Source organism: Lolium perenne, chromosome 2 (genome assembly GCF_019359855.2).
Source record: "Lolium perenne isolate Kyuss_39 chromosome 2, Kyuss_2.0, whole genome shotgun sequence".
In the NCBI taxonomy this organism is placed as follows: Eukaryota; Viridiplantae; Streptophyta; class Magnoliopsida; order Poales; family Poaceae; genus Lolium; species Lolium perenne.
Window position 1 is genome coordinate 12,995,651 of NC_067245.2, and position 23,338 is coordinate 13,018,988.

The 23,338-nt window shown below is 45.2% G+C and overlaps 1 protein-coding gene across 1 annotated transcript; it reads right to left on the reverse strand.

Annotated features, from left to right (window-relative positions):
* Positions 1-18,554: 18,554 nt before the first annotated feature.
* On the reverse strand, positions 18,555-23,246 carry LOC127331212 (2-oxoglutarate-dependent dioxygenase 11). The gene is made up of 4 exons (XM_051357285.1): positions 20,302-23,246; positions 19,930-20,177; positions 19,442-19,763; positions 18,555-19,011 (listed from the first exon to the last, which is right to left on the reverse strand). Exons 1-4 carry the CDS (start codon positions 20,590-20,592, stop codon positions 18,766-18,768), a joined length of 1,107 nt encoding a protein of 368 aa, XP_051213245.1. The 5' UTR covers positions 20,593-23,246; the 3' UTR covers positions 18,555-18,765.
* Between the last annotated feature and the right edge of the window lie 92 nt (positions 23,247-23,338).

A 23,338-nucleotide genomic window follows, 5' to 3' on the forward strand; every position in this document is an offset into this window, starting at 1 on the left:
TGATCAAGACTGTTAATTAACATCGCAGCTTCCTAATCATTTTTTTGTTGGGTTCGATCCAACAGAATAGAAAGTGTTTGTTTCCCCCACACGGAAAAAAATGAATAGAAGTGTATGTTCAACTGTGACAAGAAAGATCCAAGTGGTGATTCCTCTACCGGCTCGCCTGCAATGCCCTCCGATCCTGTGTTTGGACGTATACCTATGCTAAGAAATGGCCGCACTAGTAGAAAAAGGGGCAATAGGCCCGGTCCATTTGGGCCTTCGGTCCCGGTTGCCGAACCGGGACCAATTAGGCGGGACTAAAGGGGGTACCCTTTAGTCCCGGTTCAAAGATTAACGGGGTCTAAAGGCCTCGACACGTGGTGCGGCCAGGGAGCTCGCGGTGGAAGGCCTTTGGTCCCGGTTCGTGGTACGAACCGGGCCTAGGTTTCTCTGCCGCGGCAGAGAATTGCTATTTCTCTGCCGCGGCACAGATTTAGGCTGTACCAGCGTTTCTCTGCCGCGGCAGAGTTTCAGCAATGCATATATATCATTCAAGAAACCACAAAAAATCGTCATGAATATATATAGACATCGTCAACAGTACACGACATAGTCAACACAGTACACGTAATGTATGCATATTTACAATACAACATCTCCTCGACGAATATCCTCCGCCGTCACGATCTTCCGATAGTGCTCTCCACCTGGGGTAAGGACCTCGGTAATAAAGAATCCCGCGATTTCCTCTTGAATTGCTTTTATTTGATCCGCTGTTATGAGAGTGTCCCGCAGGCGTGTCATCTATATTTAAAAAGGAGATCAATATATGAATGGAACTCAATACAATAGATGGTACTAATTAAGATTAATTGTGAAATTTTGTTATCGTACACGAGTGTGCTGTATACGGGCATCCCCACCCTTGGGACAGGCCATGTCACGCATGAAGGTGCAGACGTAGTATCCACATAAGTTATTCCCTTGTTCCTGCCTCATACACTTTACGAAAAAATAGTTCGATCAAACTAATAATCAAGCATCGTATTGAAAGTAAATATCATATATAAAGTTTCACGGACATAGCTATATATATAGTACTACTTACAGGGTAATCTTCAAATGTAAGCTCCGGTTTTCATTTACCCGGAACAGTATTGATGAACCGTTTCCAAGCCCTGCCCGGCAAAAAATAATGAGCAAATGAGTAATTGATTAGTTGATGATATCTTCGAATTAGAGCAGATGAAGATGCCAATACGAAATTGATTGAAACTACCTCTGGAGGATGGCAGCCATGTCCGCCCATTCCGCATATTCTTTACGTTTCGAGTCCATGACTTTTACGACTCCAAGGTGAAGATCAATGATTAGGAGAATAAAGTGGAAACTGCACAAGCATAGCTCAATGATTACGAGAATAAAGTGGAAGGTGCACAAGCATAATGTATGTTATATATAACACTCACTTGAAGTTGTAGGGAAAGAATATATCCTCTTTGTCTGCTTGCTTCTCTAAAAACATTACGATGTTGTCCTCTGTGTCCTTGGCGAAGTCTCGAACCGTAACTTCATGAACTGTGTTTGGGTCTATGAACCCCAGCGGTAGGAGCTTGCCTCTTTTGTATTCCAGCTTCTTCATTCTGCATAATTAAATGTATAGCGTACACAAAGAATATAATGAGGATAATTGTTAGTGCAAATGAATGAGCTACAAACTTAATTACACAAATAAATCACTTACAGGCAGTAGCAACTGATGACAGCTTTGTCGAGGGCGTCTTGATTGAATAACTGAAACAGTTCTTCTAACTCAAGGTTTATCTCGTCTTTCCCCCGGAAGTAATGCTCATCTCTAAGATACACCGTGAGGTAGGCATCACCTCTTCGACAAAGCTTTCAGTACCAGTCATGCAACCTTCGCATCTCGAGTCCCTAGACGCGCGAGCTCGCCAGGTTTGACGAGATCAGATCCGTATCTATACTTGTTTACCACTTGAGCCGTTGGATAGTAATCTTCGTACTCAACCGATGCTCCTGAGCTCTAGCCGCCCGTTCGATCATCGATGCCGTCTCTGGATCATGATAGGGCTTCACGATGAAGTGGGGTACGGCCTGAATGTCCTGCTGTCCAAGCTGGGCGACTTTTTTTGCTTCTTTGCTCGCTCTAGAGGACTGTCCAAGAGAGCGGTCATAATCGGCTCTCAGCTCAGGTCTCTTCATTCTCGTCTCGGCAAAGTGCTTCACTGTCTGCGGTGGAATAAACATCTTCTTCGGCCCAAGAAACGCCTTTTGCTCTTCAGTCTGCTCATGTGGTAACAACTCTGGAGTTTGTGCCCTCATTGGAGTTGATGATCTCTTCGGAGCTGTAGGAGGTGCCGCGGACCGCTTCCTCTTTTGCTTAGGTGGAGGCGGCGGAGTCTCCTGACGAGGAGGAGGAGGCGGCGGAGTATTTTCACGCGGAGGAGACTGGTCATGGATAGGGGAATCATCATCGCGCAGAGGAGAATCATCACGCGGAGGAGACTGCACAGGTGGCGGAGGAGGCGGAGGTGGCCTGCTTGTTGGCTTCTCACCTGGAAACACAATGTTCTCCTTCCGCCATTGCACGGTGGTTCTACGGGCTTCTCCCAGTTCTTTGATTTCCCCATCTTCACCTGCAGGGTGCTCAAGCACCAACCCCTCATAATCTCTCAACACTTCATCCACCATCACAACAGCAAAGTCGTCTTGGACCGGACGGCAATGGTAAGACCTTGTAGGTAAGAGGATGCCGACCGCCGCCTTGAAGGATAGGTTGAAAACTTTAACATGCAGCTCACAAGGACGGCTCTCAGTGAGATCATCCACAGGGGGGTAGCGAGGAGGCTCGACCACCTAGTCATCATCATCATCATTATCCACCTGCTGAGAGGAAGCCACGCTGCTTTTCCGGTGTGGTTGAGATTGCAGCGGGGCGAGGGCATTGAGCAATGCAGGATCTACAGCCTGCCCCCGAGCCATCTGAGATGTAAGTACTTGGGTTACCATGGTTAATTGGGCTTTCATGGTGCTCATACCCTCCTCTAAGTTAGCCAAAGGTCTGTTTCCCTTGCCTTCCTCCTCTCATGGCTTATATCAGGAAATCTCTTCCTTTCCGCAGGAAAGCCATACTTCCACGGAACGGAGCCTTCTGTGCCTCGTGTTCGTCCGGAGTGTTCTTTGTTCCCAAGGGCGCGTGTCAGCTCATCGTTCTCTCTTTCGGGCTGGAACAACCCCGCCTCCACGTCCCTATGTGCTTTTTTCAGGGCATCAATGGGAACCTTCAGATGAGCTTTCTTATAGATGCACTTCCCTGTTTCTGGATCCAACGTTCCCCCAATTCCGTAGAACCACTCCTTGCACCGTTCGATCCAACCGTGTGTCCCTAATCTGATCCCTTTACTGGTCAGTTCCACCTCAGCTGCCTGCCACTTAGGACGGTTAGCCCTGTATCCACCTGGACCCAGAATTTGGTGATATAGCTTCAACGCAGCATTTGCCTTATTTATTTCCGACCTTCTCTTAAATTCTTCTGACTCCGTCTTGTACTTCACGAATTCGTCCCAGTGATTTTTTACCTTCTCACTGTCCGGAGTCTTCTTTACCTTGATAAGGCGGCGCAATCTTTTCTTGTGGTGCTTGAATAGTTCGGCCATCTTCTTCTTGCCAAACTCGCGGAGGGCCTGCTCCATCTTGGCCTTTTCAGCGTCACCCCCCTCTTCGGGTACTATGTTGAAATGTGACATGAGCTTGTTCATAATGCTGTTTTTGGCTACATCATCGATATAAAGACCTTGAGCTTCTTCCTCTGCAGACAGCACTAGTTCCTTCGGCTTGTGCCATTCTCGAACGGTGATCGGGACGTGGTCCCTAACAAGCACTCCGCATTGAGCTATAAATGCCTTTGCACCTTTCTCTGGAGCAATCGGTTTACCATCCTTTTCGATGTGGGTGATGTCGTGCCTAACACCGTCATCCAACTTTTTGGCCGGGCCTCGCTTCCTCGACTTTACAGAAGAAGTGCTCGATCCGGAGGGCTAAAAAAGAAATAATTCATAGTCAATACAATTTAATTAGTTAATGCATCTAGTCGATCAACAGCGGCTTAATTAATTTATATACCTCGGTGATAACTACAGTTCGGGAGCCATTATGATGATCTTGTTCCTCACCGGCGCCACTAGGATCTTCTTCCTCCATATTCTCCGCTCCCTCACCGGAGTCATTCAAATAAGTTGCGGTGACATCGTCACCGCCATCATCTGGAATAACGTCGTCGTCGCGATCATCCAGAGTACCGTTTGCTATGAGTTCCTCCATGAAATTTTCTTGAATTTCATCTCTGTCCATGCTTTCTACAACGACCTGCAAGCTATACATAGGAACCATCATATGATCAAATTAAGGATAATGCAGAAAACTGAAAATGGAGTTACATATGTAGTTCTTAACTAAGGATCGATAATATAGTGCTGAAAGCAGATCATAGCGATTACATGCATACATAGATCGGGTTCATGTTTATTTAACCCTAATACATATCAATCACTACTACAACCACTCAACCGCGCAGACCGGGTCCTAGAGGGCGCCGACTGTCCCGAGCCGCGCTGGTGTACCCCCAAAGCCACGGAACAACAACGGGAGCATAGCTAACATGAGATCCCCGCATAACGCTCCATCCGGTCCTATACATGTTGTCTAACGCGTACATGTAACGGCGAACGTGCTGGTCCTCCGCTTCAATGCGCTGAGCTACCTCCTCCGGCGGGGCCGGCTCCTCGAAACGACCGTGGCCCATAAGACCTCCACCAAAGAATATCCGGGTCGACAACGGGACCCGGATTCCGCACCAAGGTGCGCGACCCGGAAGCTAAGACCTCCCAGTGCCACCCCGGCGGAGCCCAGTCCCGGACCTCCCCCATCTGCTCCATCTCCTCTAGAAGAGTTAGACCACGGCGCGGCGGCTGTCGCGGCATCGTAGCTACGAAAACAAATCATATATATATATGTACCAACGTTAACATAAATTAAAAAATAACTTCACTATATGTTAGTCGGCGCCGGCACTACCATTTGGGGGGCGCCGGCACTACATATATACCCTATATATTTTGGGGGCGCCGGCAGGGGCGTCGGCACTATGTCGCGGCGGCAGCGCCACGGACTTGGCACAGCCACGGGCGCCGGTAGGGGCACCGCCACGGACTCGGCACCGGCACGGGCGCCGGTAGGGGCATCGCCACGGGCTCGGCACAGCCACGGGCGCCGGTAGGGGCACCGCCACCGACTCGGCACCGGCAAGGCCGCCCGCACGACCGGATTAACTATACTAACAATTTTCTAACTATAATTTTCACTACTTTTTCTAACATATCGGATTAACTATACTAATAATTTTCACTACTATAATTTTGTAACTATAATTTTCTATCTTATTTCTAACAAATATTATTTTCATAACTTTTTTCTAACTATAATTTTCACTACTTTCCTAACATATAACTTTTTATCTAACAAGTACTTATAACTAATTTTTCTAACTATAGTAATAGTAACAACTATACTATTTCTAGCTAACTATACTAATTAACATACTAACATTTTTTCTAATTAAGTACTATACTAACAATTAATATACTAACAACACAATAATTTTACAAATATAAATAACAATAAAAAAAAGAGGGGGCCGGCCGGCTCACCTCTTGTCGGCGGAGGAGGAGGCGCGGTCGACGAGGAGGCGGCGACGGCGGCGGTTGCAGCGGAGAGGAGGCGGCGGAGACGGCGGCGGTTGCGCGCGGTGGAGACGGCGGCGGTTGCCGGCGGAGAGAGGAGGCGGCGGAGACGGCGCGCAGCGGTTGCGTGCGCGCGGGCCGAGGAGGAGGCGGCGTCGTGCGGCTGCGGCGGCGTCGTGCGGCGCGGTTGCGTGCGGCAGGGGCGGCGGCAGCGACGGCGCGCGAGTTTTGGGCAGCCTGGCGGCGTGCGCTCGTTCGTCTCCGCGGGATTGATCTCCGCGGAGACGAAGGAGTTGCAGTTATAGTGCCCCCCCCCTTTGGTCCCGGTTCGTCTTACAAACCGGGACCAAAGACCCCCCTTTGGTCCCGGTTTGTAATAGAAACCGGGACTAAAGGCCATTTTTGCTACGTTCAGCAAAAAAGGCCTTTAATCCCGGTTTGTAATACAAACCGGGTCCAAAGGCCACTTTTTAAAAAAAGTTTCATTCCCGCCTTATTTCAAATGAAAAAAAAGCCACCGCACTGCCACACGTGTCCACCGCCGCCACCGCCATGCATGTACAGGCCACCGTCGCCACCGCCACCGCCTGGCCACCACCGTCACCGCCATGTACGGGCCACCGCCGTGTACTACCCACCACCGCCATCGCCTGGCCACCACCGTCACCGCCATGTACGGGCCACCGCCGTGTACTGCCCACCACCGCCACCGCCATGTACAGGCCACCGTCGCCACCACCTTGTACTGGCCACCGTCGCCACCGCCGTGTACTGGCCACCGTCGCCACCGCCGTGTACTGGCCACCGTCGCCACCGCCACCGCCTGACCACCACCGTCACCGCCATGTACGGGCCACCGCCGTGTACTGCCCACCACCGCCACCGCCATGTACAAGCCACCGTCGCCACCGCCACCGCCATGTCCGAACGGTAGGTTCTACGCCGAGATGCGCCGGTGGCTTCCGGCTCACCCTCGGCACGTACAACACCCCGGAGCTGGCGGCGCGCGCTTACGACGCGGCCGCATGGCGATTTCGGCGGCCACGGTGCGACATGAACTTCCCAGACGTCGAATCGCTAGAGGAGGCGGAGTTCCTCGCGCCGACGCCGTGCCTCGTCGACGACGAGGACCGTCGCCGCCACCGCCAGGTGCAGCGCCGGATCGCAATCGCCGAGCACGACGAGGAGTTGATGCGCCAGTGGAGGGCGCAGTTCCCCAACGACGTCGACAACACCGCCGCGTTCTTCGCTGACCTCCGGGCACAACGCAGGTCCAACAGGCGCCACCGTCGGGCCGTCGCCGTGTTCGAGCTCGATAACCCGAATACAACTTGGGCCGACAACGACCCTCGGTGGGACGACATTTGGACCGAGACAACCTCCGACGACGAGTAGATCGACTAGACTAGTTGTTTATCTATTTTAATTGTATTTTCAATAAAGTCGTTGTGGCAGACGCTGATGATGAGAAAAGTTTCCCGCCAGATTACATGTGGAATTAAAGTACAGAACTCAACTGAAAATTAATTAAGATACATGGCCAGATAGTACTCGTGCCTAGCCCTATAGTACTCGTGCCTAGCTCAACTGAAAATTAATTAAGATACATGGCCAGATTCGACCGTTCGAGTCATTCAGTCATACTCGTGCCTAGCCCTATAGTACTCGCCACTGTAGTCGTCGTAGTCGCCGTCATCATCGTCGCTGGCATCGGGGTCGCGGTAGTCAAACCTCGGCGGGAGAGCACGCGTGGGCTGGGACCGAGGGTAGCGCAGCGGGGGCCACGGTGGGCCATGACGCCCGGAGAGTCCGGTCGCGCCACCACAGCCGACGGCCGGCCTCGTTGAAGTTCGAAGGAGGCGGGCCGCCCTCCTCGTGCCTGGCGAGCGCCCTCTCACGCCGATTGATGAAGAAGCTTTCCCAAGTCGGGCTGTAGTCGGGATGCCACTGGGGATTCCTCCGCTGCTCTGGCGTGAGCTCGAAGTAGTAGTGGTTCGTGATGGCCATCTCGCGCGCCACACCTAGAGGGACAGAGGGACCGGTACCCTCCGACGCTCAAAGAACCAGCCGGTAGGGACGCGGTAGCCCGGCGGGCGGGGGTAGTTCGACGCGCAAAGCGCCTCCGCCTCCCGGAGGGTTAGAGATACGATGGAAGCCATGTGACCTGGTGATGAGGTTTGCGATATGAGTCTAGATGTGATATGTAAATGGAGGCCAAGCCAACATATATATAGTGAAAAAATGGCGGGAGGACGGAGGCGGGAAGCAAGTGGAAAGCGCGGGAAGAAAAATAGGCGGGAACGCGGTGGCGCCAAAAACCGTCGGTGGGATAAGGACGTGTGGGTAACCTTTAGTCCCGGCTGGTGGGTACAACCGGGACTAAAGATCCTTTTGTGTCATCTAACAAAACCGTCGGTGGGATAAGGACGTGTGGGTAACCTTTAGTCCCGGCTGGTGGGTACAACCGGGACTAAAGATGCTCGGCAGGATAAGAACGCATGGGTGGACGCACCGCTCGATGAGATAAAGCATGTAGCGCACGACGCCCTGTCGAAGGAACAAGACAAAGTAGAAGAGGTGCCGTGCCTATAAAAGGAGCATCGATACGCCTTGCCAAGCAGATCAACAAGCCAAGCAGAGTTTCATTCCCATGGATGAAGGGAAGGGTTGGGAAATCTCCCGTGGCGCAGCTTCTCGAAGATGTCGTTGGTGCACACGCCCTACGACATCTTCGGAAGCTGCTCCTCGGAATTTTTCCCTGCAAGCCCCTAAACGACTACATATCATCTAACAGTGTTGGGGAAAGGGTTGGGAAATCTCCCGTGGCGCGGTTTCTCGAAGATGTCGTTGGTGCACACGCCCTACGGCATCTTCGTAAACTGCGCCTTGAATTTTTTCCCCTGCAAGCCCCCGAACGACTACATCTCATCTAATGGTGTTGGGGAAAGGGTTGGGAAATCTCCCGTGGCGCATCTCCACTTTTAATATCTTACATACGATTACATGATTACACAAAAATAAATGGGAAATTGATTGCCATGTTGAGATACTCATTTGTGCCATGAACATTCTTCAATTAACTTGATGATGGAGCATCTTCATCATTTAATTAATCTTCTTCGGCCGTAACCATGGAGCATCTTCATCATTTAACTTGATGCTTGGATCAATGTTCACTCTGAAGGGTGGAATTTCATCAAACTGATTATAATCTTCTGACATGTCTGTCTTGTCCTCCACTCCCATGATGTTTCTTTTTCCAGAAAGAACTATGTGGCGCTTTGGCTCATCGTTTGATGTATTTGTTTCCTTATGTTTCCTTTTTCTTGGTTTGGTAGACATATCCTTGACATAGAAAACCTGGGCCACATCCTTGGCTAGGACGAATTGTTCGTCTCTATACCCAAGATTGTTGAGATCCACTGTTGTCATTCCATACAACTTGTCTACCTGAACCCCGCCTCCTGTTTTGTTGACCCATTTGCACCTAAACAAAGGGACCTTAAAAGAAGGTCCATAGTCAAGTTCCCATATATCCTCTATGTAACCATAATATGTGTCATTTGGGCCTTCATTCATTATTGCATCAAACCGGACACCACTGTTTTGGTTGGTGCTCTTTTTATCTTGGGCGATCGTGTAAAATGTATTCCCATTTATCTCGTACCCTTGGAAAGTCACTACGATCGAAGATGGTGTCCGGCCAGCAAGTACAACTGATCTTCAATATCTTTGTTATTCGGGAGATGTTTTTGCAACCAACCGCCGAAAGTCAACATGTGTTCACGTCTAATCCAATCGTTCGATCGCCCCGGGTTCGGGAGCGTAGAAAGTTCTTGTGGTCACCGATATACGGAGCCACCAAGGTGGAACTTTGTAGAACTGTGTAGTGTGCTTGAGTCAAAGAAATCCCGTCCCTACATATCATTGATTTCCTTCCTAGCGTGCCTTTTCCACTTAGTCTCCCTTCATGCCGCGATTCAGGAACACCAATCGGCTTAAGGTCAGGAATAAAGTCAACACAGGATTCAATGACCTCCTCTGTTCCATAGCCCTTGGAGATGCTTCCTTCTGGCCTAGCACGGTTATGAACATATTTCTTTAAGACTCCCATGAACCTCTCGAAGGGGAACATATTGTGTAGAAACACAGACCGAGAATGCAAATCTCATCGACCAGGTGAACGAGGAGATGTGTCATAATATTGAAGAAGGATGGTGGGAACACCAGCTCAAAACTAACGAGACATTGGACCACACCATTGCAACCTCGGTAGAATTTCTGGATTTATTACCTTCGAGAAATTGCATTGAGGAATGCACATAGCTTCACAATGGGCAGTCGAACATTTTCCGGTAGAAGCCCTCTCAATGCAATCGGAAGCAATCGTGTCATTATCACGTGACAGTCATGAGACTTCGTGTTCTGGAATGTTTTCTTCTCCATATTTATTATTCCCTTTATATTGGAGGAGAAGCCAGACGGGACCTTGATACTGCTCAGACATTAAAAAAATATTTCCTTCTCGCTTTTGTAAGAGCGTAGCTGGAGTAATGACGTCCTTTAACTCTCTCATGCGCTTTTTGGGGTCTTTCCTACGTTGCTGGTCCTCCCGTGCTTCTCGGTGTATCTTTTGTCTTCCCGTACACGCCGTAAAGCCTAGCAGGTTCACGCAAAGATTCTTCGTCACGTGCATCACATCGATTGAAGAGCGGACCTCTAAGACTTCCCAATAGGGTAGATCCCAAAATATAGATTTCTTCTTCCACATGGGCGCGTGTCCGGCATCGTCATTCGGAACAGACCGTCCGCCAGGACCCTTTCCAAATATTACATCTAGATCCTTGACCATACCAAATATATCAACATCATCACGATGGAGAGGCTTCCTCCGGTGATCAGCCTCACCGTTGTAATGCTTGCCTTTCTTTCTTACGGGATGGGTAAGCCTAAGAAATCGACGATGCCCTGTGTACACGACCTTCTTACATTTTTCCAAATAATCACCTTCGAGCTCATTTAAACGGCGTGCATGCATTGTATCCCTTGTTTGACTGTCTGAAATGTTACCAAGAGCAGGCCAGTCATTGATGGTTACGAAAGCAGCGCTCTTAGGTCAAATTCCTCCCGCTTGTGCTCGTCCCACACACGTACACCTGCTAGAGACCACAGCTGTAGAAGTTCTTCAACTAATGGCTTCGGTACACATCAATGTCGTTCCGGGTTGCTTCGGGCCTTGTATGAGCACCGGCATCATAATGAACTTCCGCTTCATGCACAACCAAGGAGGAATGTTATATATACAAAGAGTCACAGGCCAGGTGCTATGGCTGCAGCTCTGCTCTCCAAAAGGATTCATGCCATCTGTACTTAGACCAAACCGTAAGTTCCTTGCATCCTGTGCAAAGTTTGGGAACTCTCTATCGATTTTTCTCCATTGGGAGCCATCAGCAGGGTGCCTCAATATTACGTCTTTCTTACGGTCTTCTTTGTGCCATCGCAACAACCTAGCATGCTCTTTATTTCTGAACAAGCGTTTCAGCCGTGGTATTATAGGAGCATACCACATAACCTTGGCAGGAACCCTCTTCCTGGGGCGCTCGCCCTCAACATCACCAGGGTCATCTCGTCTGATCTTATACCGCAATGCAGTGCACACCGGACATGCATCCAAATTCTCGTACTCATCGCGGTAGAGGATGCAGTCATTAATGCATGCATGTATCTTTTGCACATCTAATCCTAGAGGGCAGACAATCTTCTTCGCTTCGTACGTCTTTGGCGGGCAATTCGTTACCCCTTGGAAGCTTCCTCTTAATTATTGTCAGCAACTTTCCAAATCCCGAGTCGGTGACACCGTTCTCTCGCCTTCCATTGCAACAATTCCAGTGTGCTGCCTAGCTTTTTATGGCCATCTTCGCAAGTTGGGTATAACAATTTGTTGTGATCTTCTATCATCTTGTCGAAGGCCAACCTTTCCTTTTCAGTTTCACATTCTCTCCTTGCATCAGCAATGACCCGGCCAAGATCATCATCAGCAGGCTCATCTGGTGCCTCTTGATCTTCTACTTCATTGTCTTCATTGCCTTCTGCAGTATCATCTTATTCAGGGAAATTGGGATAACCGTCATCATCCTCTTCCTCTTCGTCATTGTCTTCCATCATAACCCCTCTTTCTCCGTGCTTGGTCCAACAATAGTAACTGAGCATGAAACCGGATCGCAGAAGGTGGCTGTGAATGAGACTCGAGTGAGCGTAATTTACGGTATTCTTGCAGTCCACACATGGACAATACATGAAGCCACCATGTTTGTTTGCCTCCGCCACGGCCATAAAATTATCTAGGCCCGCAGTGAACTCGTCAAACCGTCAGTCAATGTACATCCATTGCCGATTCATCTGCATGATATAATTAAGCTGATCAAAACCATTACAGAACATCACGATGTATATATACACATGCATTTTATCAATTGCAGATGAAAAGGATAAAGTTGTTAACCTCGATGAAGAAGAAAAAAGCAAGTTAAGTGTGGCTTGATTTGTGTAAACTCAAGTGGCAAATCCTCTTAAGCATTTCATCAAACACCTCTTGTGCATGTGAAGAAGAGAGGAAAGCAATACACCCCTCTTGTGAAGATAGTGAAAAAATGGCCAAGTGTGGCTCACACTTGGGCAGGGGCAAGGTTATATAGCCAGAGGCGGGGCCTTTGGACCCGGTTTGTATTACAAAACGGGACGAAAGGGTTCCCCACGACAGACACGGCCTGCGGCGCCCTGCGGTGGACCCTTTAGTCCCGGTTTGTAATACAAACCGGGTCCAAAGGCCACTACAGGACAGGCGCCAGCGGGTGGGGTCGTCCTGGGCAGAAACGAACCGGGACCAATGCCCCCATTGGACCCGGTTTGGTTCAGCACTGGGACATTTGCTTGGGACCAAAGGCCTTTTCTCCACTAGTGCCGGCCGGTCGTTAATCAGCAGACTCTATTTTTTCAAGGATGTAATATTTTCTATAGTGCCGCTTTTGTAATCAAGAATGCCCGGGAGGCCAGATGCAGGTCGGTTTGGTTTACAGTGTATCAACGCCAACTTCGAAGTAAAAGTTTATCAGTTTCGGGAGTGTATTTGACACTCCAGTGTTTCTTAATAAGCTATAAGTTTCATTGGAAGGCGAACTTTTACATTGGCCATGGTGTTTCTCCTCCTCGGCTGATTTACTTTTGCATAGTAAAAGTCTGAATTGCTATTACAATCCACTTATAAATTTCACAACACCCTCTCTCGCGTGAGACGGGATAGTGAAGTTCAACACGTGAATGGATGAAGAATAAACACACATATGAATAAAACGGCCAATACATGGATAAAGAGGGATGCAACAATAATTTTAGGATAAATTGGCTTGAGCTCTGATCATGTCAAGATTCATGCACTAGGCAACACAACCAAAGGTCAAAATTTATGAAAAGGACTAGTACAATCAACTTATACACTTCACAACATTATTTTTTTTTTCGAAAATGGGCACTTTATTACTTGCGCAATAGACCCGGCCTCTGCATAACTAAGATGCACACAGCCGCACACAAATTCGTTACAAAACCACAAAAGGTTCAAAGATAAAAAAAAAACATTGTCCAAATAACAGTAGCAAATACTAGCTAGGAGGGTCTAGCCGAAGGTCACGCTGCCACCCATGTTGGGAGAAAATATCCCTCGCCGTATCCTCCAACCGTGAAGACAGCTCCGTAAAGAGGTCCCGATGCTCCACACGCTGCAACGGTATCCATGAACGAAGTAAAGCTGTACATCGGTAGATGACCTGCAAAAAAGAAGAAGAAATATTATTGAAAATCTTGTCATTTCTACATAGCCACAGCGACCAAATAATTGCAATCGCTCCCATCCTAATAAGACGTTTAAACCTAACATCCACACATTGAGCCAGTTGCCAAATAAATTGACAACACTATGTGGTGGGTATAAGGTAGACCCAATTTGGACGGCTGACCATATAGACCTAGCAAACTTACATTGGAAAAATAAGTGTTTAATAGTCTCGCCCTGATGACAGAAGACACAATTTTTACTTCCATGCCAGTTGCGTTTTGCAAGATTATCTTTAGTAAGAATTACCCCCCGACGAAGATACCAGGCAAAGATTTTTGTTCTCAGTGGTATCTTCATCTTCCAAATTTTTGAATTATTATCGATCGGAATTTCAGGTTGAATTAAAGCATTGTACATGGAAGCCACTGAGAATGCACCATTCATGGTAAGATTCCATCGAAATACATCCGGTCCCTGAGTCAATTGAACTAACTCAAGACGCTGTAACAAATCCTGCCAAGAGGCTTGTCTGGGACCGATGAGACTTCTTCTAAACTTCACATTTGGTGGGAAATTTTCCAACACCTTAGCGATAGTATCGCCTTTCTGGCGCACAATATTGTACAATGCCGGATATTGTTCCCGGAGTGTGGTATTACCCAACCACTTTTCCTCCCAGAAACGAATTTCCGATCCATCCTTTATAGAGAAAGAACCACATGGAAAGAAAAATTTCTTTGTTTCCATAAGACCAGCCCAAAAATGTGAATCTCCTGGTCTCCAAATAATCGGAGATAAAGCTTTTGAACCAATATACTTCCTCTTAAGGAGTGTTTGCCACATGCCCTCTTCGGTAAGTAGCTTATACAACCATTTACCGAGAAGTGCCCTATTCTTGACCTGGAGGTCTTGAATGCCAAGTCCTCCATGATCTTTGGGCCGACACAACACATTCCATTTAGCCAGCCGATATTTACGCTTCTCGCAATCCCCTTGCCAGAAGAATCTTGATCGGAAATAATCCAACCGTTTTAAGACTCCTCTAGGAAGTTGGAAGAAAGATATCATATAGAGTACCATATTACACAGTACCGCATTTATGAGAAGTAATCTTCCTCCCAAGGATAGCAATTTACCTTTCCAACTACTCAATCTAATCTGAAGCCGTTCCTCAACCAATTTCCACTCAACATTGGTAAGTCTCCGATAATGAATCGGAATTCCCAAGTACCTAATTGGAAATTGGCCTTGGTCACAGCCGAAAAGTTCAGCATATTCTGCAACATGATCTTGTGCCTTGCCAAAACAAAACAATTCACTTTTATGGAAATATATTTTCAGACCCGACAAAAGCTCAAACGCAGAAAGAATTAACTTTAGGTTCCGAGCCTTGTCTATGTCATGATCCATAAAAAGTATTGTATCGTCGGCATATTGAAGAATAGATAACCCTCCATCAACCAGATGAGGAATAACCCATTCAATTTGGCCCTCAGACTTAGCACGTTCAATCAAGACAGCAAGCATATCAGCCACTATATTAAATAGTACTGGCGATAATGGATCTCCCTGTCTTAGTCCTTTCTTAGTCTGGAAGTATTTGCCCACATCATCATTGACTTTAATGGCAACACTTCCACCCGAGATAAAACTATTGATTAACACAAGCCACTCATCAGAGAAGCCTTTCATTCTGAGAGTTTGTTGCAAAAAAGACCACTTAACCTTATCATAAGCCTTCTCAAAGTCAATCTTTAAAATGACACCATTCAACTTCTTTCTATGCAATTCATGAACAGTTTCATGGAGGACTACAACCCCATCCAAAATATTCCGTCCTTGCATGAAAGCAGTTTGAGATGGTCTAATCACATGATCCGCCACCAAATTTAATCGGATCATGGCAACCTTAGTGAATATTTTAAAGCTCACGTTAAGAAGACAAATAGGACGAAATTGTTGAATCCTTTCTTCTTCATTAACCTTGGGCAATAAAATAATCTCACCAAAGTTGAGCCTAAAAAGCTCCAATTGGCCAGCATGCAAATCCGTAAAAAGAGCTAGCAGGTCAACCTTGATGACATCCCAGAAAGATTGATAAAATTCAGCTGGGAAACCATCAGGACCAGGGGCTTTATTATGCTCCATTAGGAAGACCGCTTTTCTTACTTCCTCCTCAGAGTAAGGCGAAGTGAGAAAGTTATTCTCCGCTTGCGAGACTTGGGGTATATCCTCCGTTTTGTCTCATCTAGCGAAAACTTGCTTTCCTCAGGAGCACCAAAAAGCCCTTTTTAATAACTTGTAATAAACGACTTTAGTTGCTCATGACCCTCAATCGTGCCCTCATCCTGAACAAGAGTACGAATAAGTTTCTTCTTGTGTCTGCCATTGGCAACACAATGAAAGTACCTTGTATTCGAATCTCCTTCCAGAATAAATTGGGCCTTAGACCGTTGGTACCATTTCAGCTCCTCCTCCCGCAGAAGTTTTGTGATTTCCGCATTTGATTGGCTTTTTTGTTCAATCTCTTGTGCGGATAACGGTCTAACTTCTGCTTTGGCTTCGAGGTCATCTATAATAGATGATAGTCGCTGCTTTTTTTTTAAGAATACCAGTTGTATGTCGTGCCCATCCACAAAGGTGTTTGTGTACCGCACACATTTTGTTATTCCACCTCTGTATCGAAGACAAACCCACAACCGGCCTTTCCCATATCTTTTTAACCATGGTTTGAAAACCTTCTCGATTCAACCAACTGAGTTCAAATTTGAAACGGCGTTTAATCGGAGGCCTAGGTAAACCCGTGGATAATAAGATGGGAGCATGATCCGAGAACCCAACAATACGTTCTAGTGTGCGTACTGTCACCATTGGAAATTTCAATTCCCAGTCGGTATCCATTAGTACGCGATCTAGTTTTTCATATGTTGGCTCTGGAAGACTGCTAGCCCAAGTAAATTGTCTGCCAATCATTGACACCTCCCTCAAGTCCAAGCTGTCAATGACCACGTTGAACAGGAAAGGCCAACGATTGTCGAAACTGCCACTACTCTTCTCGCATGGAAATCTCAGCAAATTAAAATCCCCCAATAAGAATTGGATGAGGATTTTCCTTTGCTAGATTCACCAACTCACGAAGAAAGGTGGCCTTATGAGCTTCCTGAGCAGCACCATACACGGCTACAAGACTCCATATGAAATTGTCAGCTCTATTACGAATATAGAATTTGATATGATATTCCCCAACCGAATGTGCTAACACTTCCATAGAGTCTGTTTTGACACCGAGTAAGATACCACCCGAACGCCCACGGGGAGGACAGGATAACCAAGTAAAGTCTATACCACCGGAAATACGGTTCAGAAGACTTTGCAAGAAATCCCGTCGCCCCGTCTCAGAAATAGCCAAAAAATCCTAACTATGATCCCTAATACAATCGGAAAAATGTAAGTGTTTAGCCAAGTCACCAAGACCTCTGCTATTCGCAAACATGCCATTCATTGGGAAAAAATTGGATATCTTGGAATTTTTGACCGTTTCCGAGGTTTTTTATGAGAGGGAGATTTGGATTTTCGACGAGATGCCTTTAATTCATATAAAGAGTACATGTCATCCTCATCCAATCCCACCTCTGACACCTCACCAACTAGATGAGAAAGAAGCTGATCATCTGATGTGGCAATCGCTTCCTCCTCATCTAAATAAGTGGAGTCCAACCTAGTCGAAACTTTTGGAGTAACCGTAAAACGATCAAATTCCATATGCTTCAAGACTCTAGTTGAAACAGAAATCTTTTTTTCAGAACTACCAAGACTAACTCCTAAACCATTAAGTTTAGAAGAAATAACAGGTGATGAAAAAGATAAAAATGATTTAGATTTATGAGAAGAAATCATACCATCAAAGTCGAGATTTTTCGCCGCCTTTCGGTGCATCGCCTTCTGCATGGTATCCTCGTCCGTCACCGTTCCACCGTCCGCATCCACATCAAACCTCCCACTCCGCCTAACCGGAGTGATGTACCCACCATGGCAGTCACTCGACGGTACAGGAGTGGGCGGCGGCTGATCAAACGCCCCCTATGTCGCTGCGAAAGCCACACACAGGGAGTCATCGGGGTCGTAGGCGTAGAAGGCGTAGAAGACGACAGAACCGGCACTGGTGAGGAAGAGGACGCCGTCAAAGCATTATTGGGTTTTTGGCAGTGTAATCATGACATAATCTTTAACTATAAACCTTGAATCAATTCCAAACATGTTTGGCGACTTAATGTATGTCCCTATCAATGAAATGAAAGTTCCCTTCATAGTGGGGAGTGTTATTTATTTCCGGGTGCTTCTAGGCATTTTTGTGAGGTGTAGTTGGTTCCTTTGTTTTTCCTATGGATCTTAAGGCTATGGATTTTATGTTTTTTTGGTTCCTTTATGTTTAAAAAAAAATTATTGTCCTTTACCAAACTTTGGAAGTTTTGGATGCCATATTGGAAGAGATCGTGTGGCAAAAATGCCCGCTGGGATTCCGAGGGGATCTACTACATCCGCTGCTCGCTAGAACGGGAAGATGATCGTCTACATCTACGTGTGACCAAGTACGGAAGTCCTGCCCGATCGTAGCACCAGAAGGAACTTCTTCATCAACCACGAGATCTGATCTCATTAACACTTTGGATCTTCGAGGGTTAGTTTCTTATCTATCTCGTTGCTCCGATCTCATAGATTAGATATTGGCTTTTCCATAGATCGGATCTTGGTTTTATTCGTTCTTACGGTAGAATTATTTTATTTTCTATGCTACGAACCGACAGTTTCTACATCACATTTATAGGAAAATTAGAGCATACACAGAGAATATATACATGACACAAGAAGTTTTCAATCCATGATGGAAACCTAGCGTAATTTTCTGTTGGCCCTACGCAGAAATCATGAGAAGTTACAGCGAGGAAACCTTCCTAGAACAGGAGAATCTTGGCCTCATATAGTACAAGATGCAATTATTTTTCTACAGACCAAATAAACCAAATGGAACATTATATTTGCAGGGCCTCAAACACTTGAAGTAAAAAATTAAACTTCCAGTACAATTATCCTTGAAAATTCTCAATGATAGATACAGATAAATTGCACTCAAACATAAAATTTTACTTTACGAATGTTTATCTTGAACGAACAATCTATAGTAAAGAATCCTTATATTAAAGACAACTTTGCATAATCCAGGTTGCTCTTTCCATCAGGTTTATTTGACATATAAAGTCTTGCATACTCTTCTACTGTCATTGTCTTGTATAACACCTCCTCTTGTATACTTCCCGGAACCGGTGAAACTATCCCATCATACTTTGGGACGTGAAATGCTGATATGGATAGCCTCTCCTTATTGGCATTTATAGTGACCCTATGCTCAATGCTCTTGTACCTCCCATTCGACATAATCTATGAACAACAAGTAGTAAAAATTAGAAAACAAAATACCAAATTCAGCATTGATCTAAAGATCAAAATGTTTTGAGCAGTATTGTTTTCTAATCGTATTGTTTAGGAAACACCTCCTTCAACACCCCTCAACTATTGCTCGGGGTGGAGCCTGCTGAAATATTTGGATCTGTTGAACCCAAGACTATCATAATATGTATAGGCATCCCCATAAGGCATCTGAGTGGGATGTTTGTTGCTGTGTCATATCTCTGATAAAAGCAGTACATAAAGTAATTTACAAAAGTAGTGTCCCCTATTCAATATTATCTCACCCCAATTCAGCTTATTTCTGTAACCACGCAAGATAATGCTCGAAACAAATATAATTTATGAATATATATTTGCACTAGAAACTTAACTTGGCTCTACAAACAAAATAGAGACCTACCTCAAGAAAGTCACCGACATTCACCAATAACGCATCACGATGTGGTTTCACTGGGACCCATGCTCCGTGTCTTCTAATTTGTAGCCCTTGAACCGAATTAACTTCTAGTAGTATAGTTATAAAAGATCCATCTGAATGTGGTGAGAAACCTAAAACCTTTTCTGGTGTTGACGTGCATGGAGGGTAGTAGTTCATCCTTAGAAATTGGCCAACATTTTTGTCCGCCATCAATTCAGGACCAAAATCTAGTGTTTTGGCAATGAATGTGACAATAGAATGAGATAGTTTCATTAATTGGGAAGAGTATTCTTCGATGGAATTCCTGGCATCATAGAAATAAAAAAATTTGGTCAATGTCAGATGTAGGTGCACGATGAAATACTAGCTAGGTACCCTTCCAATTCCCAAACCTATGTGTTGGTATAAAGTATAAGACGAGTAAGCTTTCGTAGTGCAAAGAATACACACAGGCACTCTAGCTAGCAAACCTGAATGTGCCAGGCTGACTCGGCCAGTAACTCATATCACGGGCCTGAGATGGCTGGGTGAAGATCCCAAACATGTCAGCCCAGTCAAGCTTCTGATCGTGGGAGAGGATAAAGGCTTGGCCATAGCCTTGGATATCTCCTGGGCGCTGCGCGTAGGCGTTCTTCACGTCCAGGGGAAGCTCGAAGAACCTGTGAATGTTGTTCTTTATATTGGCGATGACCTCGTCTGGCACTCCATGATTCACGACCTGCAAATCGATCGCAAAAATTGGACGAAACGGTAGTGTTCAGGAAATGCTGTTGTTGCTTCTTTTTGTCAGGAAAATGCTGTTGTTTTGTGTCATCAAATCTGTCGGCGGTCACTGAAGTTACCTGAAAGAAGCCCCACTCCTCGCACGCAAACTTAAGCTTGGCGGCCTCCGCTTCCAGGGTCTCGGCGTCCAGGAGCTTGCGTAGATCGATCACCGGAACCTGGCCGGAATGCTCGGCGAGAACGGCGTGCGCATCGATGTCCGGCTGGATGTACCGTTGAATCGCGTCGGCGCTGAGCTCGTCGGGGCCGGACGCCGCTAAGGCCTGCACGTTGCGGACTGCGAGCGACGATCCAAGCTGCGACCACCTGCTCTCACCTGCGCCGCCACTGCACGGCGCCTCCACCTCCATATGTAGTCACTAGCTACTTCTGCTCTGCTTCTAAACTTGCTTGCATTGCCTTGCCTTCCTTGCTCGTATGTTGATCGAGCTTGCCAGTGGTGGGGGTATTATATAAGGCTGCTAGTGCTGGAACTTGCTAATCTTATTGTTTGTTGGATTGGATCCAACCGAACACAAGTGTTAAACTAAACTGCCTTGTTGCAAGAAAAGATGCCAATTGCTCCTCGATCGGCCCGTCCGGAAGGTTCTCTCATCCATTTGTTTTGGACAGATCCTAAAAATGGCCGGCGGCTAACGGCCGAATTGTAAAGCGATAGGATACATTGGAACTGGCACACTTTGAATTAGTACTGCAAATACGACACCAGCTGCATTTCCCCATCTAGCTGTAGATACAGACGTGCAGTCCACCTGCAGGTTGTTTCAGTTTCTCGCGCCAACCGCACTTCAATACTTCATTTCTAATGTAGCTTGATTTGGGCTCTTCATTTCTAGTGTGTAACCTAACTCGGCCCAATAGAGTGTATATGGAATGGGGAGCAACTGAAAATCACCTTTTAAAAGGACCTTTTCCCTCTCATGATGGATCCGTGGCATGAATTAGAAGTTATGGCTAGAACAATAGCCTTGTGTTTATACAGCCTGAAGATTGCTTGATTTGGCAGTACACAGCTAATGGAATCTATTCTGCTTCCTCCCTATTGTATTTACGGAACATGAAGATAGCTGATTTGGCAGTAGACATCTTTTTGAGTGAGCAGTAGCAAAAATTGTCTAGGCTGATGGGTTTAGACTACAAAGATGTTTCAAAGACAGAATTTGAACTTCGGAATACTCCCTCAGTTCCATATAAGTCTGCATATAAGCTTTGGTCAAAGTCAACCTTTTTAATCTCTGACCAACTAATCATGATCAAGTATCAAGATATATAAAATCAAGTGTAAATGATATGATAGTACATTCATTACGGTAATAATGATATTATTTTGATTTTCTGAATAATAATACATTTTTACATCTAATTGGTCAAACTCTGAAAAGTTTGACTTTGACCAATCCTTATATGCAAAGTAGTATGAAGCAGAGAGAGTAGTGGCTAACGGCCGGCTTAGTACTACCCTTTTCAAAATTCATGCACTCGCCAAACCAACCAAAGTCCGAACGAGAGGAGAGATCAGAACGAGAGATCAGAAACACAAGAGGAGATGTATTCATAATTATAAAGAGAAAAATTAAGCCATATTAAACTAATATGATAGAATTTCTAGCAAAACAAGTAAGATTTCAGCCTATAATAAAATATTCATGTTTCTCCGCAAAATTTTTGTGTGTCAAATAAAATGTTCAGGGTTTTACGAAATTGCTTCAATTTAAAAAAGATTAAGTGTAAGCAAAGCCTTTTATTTTGTTTCACCTTATTAATAAGTATTTATGTTTGTAAAAAAGGGTCCATGTATTGAAGTATGCACTGAATTTTATCAAATTTCAACATATAGAAATATGTCATCGCTAATGTTCAACAAAATGAAGAATTCTAAATTTCTTTGTGTGAAGAATTTTTGCAATTGCGATGTGTTCATGTCTTTATTAAAAATATTCAAATATCTCACTAAAGATGTTTCTATGAGTTCAGTACTTCCTTTTCAAAAAAAAAATGGTACCAAAACAAATAATATGGTTCCTGAAAAAAAAATATTACACCCTCCGACAATATTACTTACCACTGAAACGAGTGAACTGAAAAACTAAAATGTGTCTAGATAAATTCGAAACAGTGACAGGCATTATGGATCAAAGGGAGAGCATGTTTTTAAGGAATGCTAACCTGCTTTTGTGAAAACTTGAACCTCGGTAGCTAGTTGTGCGTCCACTTCTGCATGGAAGTGAGGTAGGCTCACTTCATATATTACATTATTTTTAAATCATATTCATCTAACGTGTCAACAAAATTATGTCTACACAGATATTTGAGTTTACCACATGAAATGTTCAGCCATTTTAATAAATTGCTTAAACACAAAAATGACAAGTACGAGAAAAGCCTTTGATGATTCATCTTATGAATACGTACAAATGAAATGCCATGCATTTCAAGCAAAAACATCACTAAACTTTAAGATTTTCAACAATAAATTGCTCACGCCAATTTTAGACAATACTGAGCACATAAACCTTTTGTATGGAGAATTTTGGTCATCGTATGTTTTCATCTATTTATTAGAAAATCACAAAACTTGATATAATAATAATTGTACGAAAAGAGCAATCAAGAACCCTATTGACTTATTTATGTATTTTATAAAAAAATGATATGGATCCCTAAAAAACAGTGTTATTTTTAATCAAAAAACATCAACAAAAATGTATATGTTATCAGCCAAAAGAATTTTTATCTTTCTTTCAAACACAGTAATGTATTTCCAAAATGCTAGGTTATTTCTCTAAGTGTTAGTGGAAAATTCAATATATACGATATATATTCTTCATGAAAAAAATAAAAATATGAGTATTCAGGTTTCTGAGGTATTTCAAACAAATTAAGTAGTAAGAAATTTCAAAATTGATTGACTTGTCCAGCCGCAAGGTCGGTGCAGTGCTAACTACTCTTTTTCATGCTCCAGATTGTTGGCGCACCACCTAAAATTTCGGAGTGGTGTCCAACTTTACAGACATATAATAATAACACCGAAAATTGAAGAACGTGGAATTTTTTTTCCCTGTACAAGATATATATAACGCGCGTACCGCGGGATGT